The sequence below is a fragment of the Pteropus alecto genome, unplaced genomic scaffold, assembly GCF_000325575.1.
Source record: "Pteropus alecto unplaced genomic scaffold, ASM32557v1 scaffold202, whole genome shotgun sequence".
In the NCBI taxonomy this organism is placed as follows: domain Eukaryota; kingdom Metazoa; phylum Chordata; class Mammalia; order Chiroptera; family Pteropodidae; genus Pteropus; species Pteropus alecto.
Window position 1 is genome coordinate 1,072,743 of NW_006432451.1, and position 6,012 is coordinate 1,078,754.

The following is a 6,012-nucleotide window of genomic DNA, read 5'->3' on the forward strand; positions in this document are numbered from 1 at the left end:
GGGTAAGTAACTTGCCCAAGGTCACATTGCCAAAAGTGGCAGAGCTGGGAATTTGAACCCAGGGTTCCAGAGCCTGCATCCTCTTTTTTTTTTTTTTTGAGATATAATTGACAAACATGAAAGTTTAAGGTGTACAATGTGTTGGCTTGATACCCTTATATATTGCAACTGACTACCACCAAAGTGTTAGCTAACACCTCTATCACATCACATAATTATCATTTATTTTTTCTGGTGAGAACACTTAAGATCTAGTCTCTCAGGAACTTCAAAGTTTATAATACAGTGTTGATGACTATAATCACTATGTTGTACATTAGATTTCCAGGACTTATCAACTAGTTGCAAGTTTCCAGAGCCTGCATTCTTAACCACGTGGTACATATTGCCTCCTATCTTCCTAGGCATCCATGCAAGGACCATTTGGTGTATCAAGCACATGGGTTCTTGTGAATAACTGAGAGAACTTAAAAAGATGTTTAATTCCATCGAGTTACCATATGGCCCAGAAATTCCACTTCTACATATACTCAAAAGAATGGAAAACATAAATCCACTCCCCCCCAAAAAACTGCACGTGAATTTCGTAGCATTATTCATAATAGCCAAAAAGTGGAAACAACCCAAATGTCCACCAATTGATGAAAGATAAACACAATAAAGTGTATCTATACTATGGAATACTATTTAGCCATAATAAGGAATGAAATACCGATATATGGTACAACATGAATGAGCCTTGAAAACATTATGCTTAATAAAAGAGGCCAGAAAAGGTCTCATATCACATTATTCCATTTATGTGAAATGTCTGAAATAGGTAAATCTACAGGAACAGAAAGATTAGTGGTTGCCAGGGGCTGAGTGGGGGTAAGGGGAAATAGTGACTACTAATAGATATGAGGTTTCTTTTGGGATGATAAAAATGTTCTGAAATTAGTGGCAATGGTTGTACAAAACCGACCATACCAATACCACTGAATAGTGGGTGAATTTTTATGATATGTGAATTATATCTCAATAAAGCTGTTGTTTTTTAAAAGGATGTTTAATTCATTATGAACTTAGGCTATTTTACTAAATATAATTCCTATTTGTTGTCATTAAGGTTGCTGGATCATGATCAAAGAAACTGAAAGAACCCTGCCATTGCTTTGAATTTTTACCTTTGAATTAGCAAAGGAGAGTAAACTAGTTTCACTTCTAGGTTATAGTGAATCTAAACACAGTCATCTATGTCATTTCTCCACCCAGGAGAAAGTTCTTCACTAAGGTGGAAAGAGCACAAATGCAAAAATTCTATTCTTGAGAAAATGCTCTAACATTTTCTTTAAATCAAAGCACTTACTATCTAAAAGCAGTTTTTCTCCATAACCAGGGACTCCTGGGGCTTCCCTGCTAAAAGCACACAACTAAGTAATATTTTTCTTCAACAAGCAAGGTACTAAAAACTGTTATCAACTGTGGCAACATTTTAATGTCTTAAGATAAACAATGAACATAAATACCTAATACTAGGGTAAGGATCTGAGAAACGTTCTTTTATTTATTTTTTATTCATTTGTTCGCTCATTCATTCATTTATTATGGTGACATTGGTTAATGAAATCCAATAATTTTCAGCTGTACAATTTAACAGTAAGGCATATATATATTTACGCTGTGTTCACCTCCCATAGTTAGATTTCTATCTTTCTGTTACCTCCTTTACCCTATCTACCTCCCCTCTCCCTACTCCCGTCTGGTAACCACTAGTCTATTGTTCATGTTCATGAGTCTCTGTTTGTCCTGTTCATTTGTTGCTTTTAGGTTTATATCTCACATATAAGTGATATCATGTGATTTTCAACTTTTTCTGTCTGGCTTATTTCTCTTAGCATGATTATCTCAAGGTCCATCCATGTTGTCACAAGAGAAACAGACTTTTAAATGTTTACTTGCTCTAATAATAACAGTAGTACTAATAATCAATATTTATTGAGCAACTATAATGTGCTAAACAAACAGTGCCCTTGGTTCTTTACAAATAGGATGTTTAATTTAGTACTCACAGTAACCCTGAGGAAAGTATTTTTATCCTCATTTCATAGATAAAGAAACTGAACTCCAGAGAAATTGAGCAAATCATTTGTCCTTGATCACATAGGTAGAGAGTAAAATAATAACCTAAGTCTTTCTGAACTCAAATGGTCTCTCCTCTATCCCTCTACACTTTTCAAAGTGAAAAAGGAATCCAGAAACTTGAAAAAAAAACTCTTCCTATCTTACAAAAGTAGTGCTTTGAAAAAAGATGAATGTTACTATAGACCAAAAGAGGAAATACAGAAAACAAAAGATTGTTAATAACAACTAGCAGTCAGTAGGCACAAAAGACCATGTCAGGTCCCACATCTCATATACTGTTTCCTGATTGAACAGTTTTCCCATTGATTCTGACTATAACCTTAGGATGTCAAATTTAATGATCTCACTATGGAAAACCCCAGAGGACAACAGTTAGTGAGACTGGAGAGCTCACAGACCAGGAAGGAAAAGGAATCAGTTGGCAGGAAGTGGTGCTTATCTAAAACATAAAAGTCTTTAGCACTAATATTAACACTGTAATTCCACAGCACTTTAATCTGAAGCTATCTCTGCAATTCCCTTGCATTATTTTAATACTGTATTACTAAAAGCTGATTCCCACTCTATTCTCCATATGTCTAACTGGATTCTAAATAAAATAAGACTACTGAATAGCCAGCACTGACCCTCATTTCTCTCTAGCTATTAAAAAAACAAACAAAAAAACCATAAGTTCAAAGGATTATCCCAGAAGGAAAAGACCTGAATCAATTAGGAAAGGTAGCATGTGGGACACAACCAAACATGAATTTCATCACCAAGTAGACTGTGGCTGGCAGGAATCTTAAACTCACATTTGAAACATACACTCCTCTTTATATTACTCAGGACTCTGCCCAAAACAAATTGAAACTGTAAACCAACAGATTGATGGATGTACAATTGCTAAGCATCTCAACATACACAGAAAAGGGGGGTGGGGGGGGGAGTAGCTTAGAAGGTCTGCTCTCCAACCAAACAACTGAAGAATGAAAAAAATTAGTGCATTTACACAAAAAGAACATTATAATGCAGGGGGTAATACGTCACTTGGGGTTGAACAAATCCTTAGAAAAAGGTAAAGAAATAACCTCAATTCTCGGGTCACCCTGTAATAATTCCTAATGGGAAAAGGCCAACTCTAGATAAAGTAAGGTTGAATTTGAGAATTTTCCTCACTTCTTCTGACCTCCTGCAGACTGTCCCAAACTCCCAGAAGAACCTTGTGGGATCCAGGAAAAGGATTCATACCTGCTGAGCTGGGGGAACAACGGAAGGGCCATCCTGGTGCAAACAAACACCTGTGCGTGGTGGAGACCCCCTCAAGAGGGAGTTCTCTTTTAAGTGAGTAGCAGCTCTGGGGATGGCCCTCCTAACCCAGGACGGACACTATCTACTCACCCAACTCCACTATCCCTTACGCCCAGACTCCGGCCACTTCCCAGCTGAGGGCAGCCCCTCCTCAAACCTCCACCCCAAGACCCCGATCTGCTCCCACACTCATCCATCCCCAAAGCTCGGTGCCTGCTCCTCAGCCTGACAGCTGTCCTGCAGCCTCCACGCAGCCCCAGCTCCCCCAGCCAAGGTTTCCCAAACCAGCCTCCCAGGTCAGTGGCGCCCCAGGCCCGCGGGATTTCGGGCTTAGTATCTGGAAGGGTTTGATCCAATACTCTCTTCCTCTCAGCGTCCTGGGCTCACCTCCCCGGCAGCTTGGCGCTCCTTTTCCAAAACTGCTTGCTGTTCTCGGCGGCCATTGCTCTCGCCCGGGGAAGGCCTTGTGGGCGGGCCAGGGGGTGCCGGGCGAGATGCCCCCAGGCCCCCGCAATCAGAGGGCCAACCCAGGCCGCTTCCCGGCCGCCGGTCACCCGCTCCCAGCTCCTGGGAGCGCCATCTTGGATGTGGGCACCCCTCCACCCAAAGTCGCTGCCATTGGTGGGCTGCCGGGCCGTGGTCAGACGAACCAATCAGGAGCCGGAATCCTGCAAGCCGCTGAAGCTGAATGGTAACGTCAGGAGCTGGGCACACAGGTGGACCGAGAAGGCGGAGCTTGGACAAGCAGAGAGGCGGGGCTGAAAGTTCCTTAACTCCGAGATAGATAGAAGCAGGTAAAGGACGTTTGGGAAGGTGGAAAGGGTACTGTTTTCTTGGGGAGAATGAGGTTCTTGACTCTAATATTTTTTCGGAAAGAGAAAGCATATGTATTTGCTCATATATTTAAATTTTGGCCTAAAAATAAGGGCCCATGTGTTGCTTGCAGCCCATTTTTACAATCTCTCGACTCAAAGACATTCTAGATATCACCCTCCGCTTTCCCTCTGATTTTTTCTTTTTTTAAACCTGTGACAGAAGATCAATACGGATCCGATAGCCAGGGTTGCTAACTGTTCAACACGCGAGTAACGGTTAGATCAGAAGTCTCCGTCTCCTCTGTTAATTCGTCACTGTTGAAGGACTTGTGCTGTGGGTGAAGTTCAACTGATCTAATCCCTCTTTCAACCAATAACTGTCACTTTCTGACTAGGAGAACCCAGATGCTGACAAAGTATTTAGAAAATATTCTTATTTTATTCACCCAAGTCAGACTACCAAATATAGATATACTGTGTTTTGCAAGGACATAGTATATCTCCATGATACGAATCACAACGTGATTAAGGATATACCCCAGACTTAATTTTCCTTAATGATCTATTATAAATCTTTTACCTTTGAATTATTTTCAATCCTGTTTTGACTCAGAATGAGATTTAATATTAGCATTTTGAATCTTTTGAATCTCTTTGTCAGTGTTTCTTTCTCTTTTTGAATGTCTGTGGTCGTATACCACAGTGATTAGGGGGGTGGGTAGGGAGAACGCACCAAACCAAAGAAGTTTCTATCCCAACGAAGGACTGTTGGGTAGGCTTGCCTCTCATCCGCACTGCTGTTTACTGCTACCACATATCTTTCCACATGTTGGAGAATACTTAAGGACCCTCTGTCTAAAGAAGTACCTTCTTTTATATGCCCTCCAATGGCTGCTTTTGCCCCCTAGTTTCACAGCCATGGGATTGTATAAAAGGACTATCTTTACTTTTTCTGGACCTTTCATGCTTTTATAGACTTTCATCTTGTCTCAGGTAGTCATTTAATCCATCAAACAAAAACTCCTCTTTTAATCTTTTAATCATTTTAGCTGCCTTTCTTTGGCTGTTCTTAGGATGCAGTGATCAGCATTGCACACTGAGCTCCAAAAGGGGTTTCCTGAGGTTTTGTTTAAGCTGATATTTTGTCTTTATTTTGAACAACTAGAACTTTTGCTGGCATTTTGGACTTTACAGGAGTTGATGTCTTGAAGAAATAATCTACAGCGACCTAAATCCCTTTCTTCGGTGGATACATGCAGTCCAAAGCTCATTATCTTAAAGGTATCATCTGAATTGTCTGGCCCACATGAGCTGCCTTACTCTTGTCCATGTGGCAAATCACCTGTCACTTTACAGCTTACTCACATAGCTTCAGCAATGGTCCAAAAGAGCTCCAAATTGATTGGCTTGATATTTCACATGTGGAAAGCAGAGTATAACTTGTGTACCTTTTTCTTAATTGTTTATTAAATGTTATTCCTTTTTCTTAATTGTTTATTAAATGTTATATAACACTGATTTCCTGGGGATGCTGTTAATATTGTTCAACCCAAAGAAGCCCTATCATTCCTATTCTTTGTTTTCTACATCTCAGTTTCCTATTCAAGATTTTTAAAATTCACTTCAGTCATCTGGCGGTCACTTATTACATCGTCTTTAATAGGAAAATTGAGATCATTGGGTGCTTTTTCACCACCACAACCACCCAAATCTAAACACACCAACATCCTTATAGCATTATAGCATAGCAGCCTCCTGTTAGGCCTCCCTGCTTCCACTCTTT

The 6,012-nt window shown here is 40.2% G+C and overlaps 2 protein-coding genes across 3 annotated transcripts in view; one reads left to right on the forward strand and one right to left on the reverse strand.

Annotated features, from left to right (window-relative positions):
* TBC1D22B (TBC1 domain family member 22B) overlaps positions 1-4,000 on the reverse strand; it is a 62,297-nt gene extending 58,297 nt beyond the window's left edge. For both annotated transcript variants that reach the window (XM_006907308.3, XM_025043698.1), the window contains exon 1: positions 3,802-4,000. In XM_006907308.3, coding sequence (XP_006907370.1) covers positions 3,802-3,857 — 56 coding nt within the window. In that variant the 5' untranslated portion in view covers positions 3,858-4,000. The remainder of the gene's footprint in view (positions 1-3,801) is intronic.
* A 95-nt stretch (positions 4,001-4,095) lies between these two features.
* The window catches only part of TMEM217 (transmembrane protein 217), a 29,794-nt gene continuing 27,877 nt past the window's right edge, over positions 4,096-6,012 (forward strand). The window contains exon 1 of the mRNA XM_025043699.1: positions 4,096-4,208. The gene's annotated coding sequence lies outside the window, so the exon portion shown is untranslated. The remainder of the gene's footprint in view (positions 4,209-6,012) is intronic.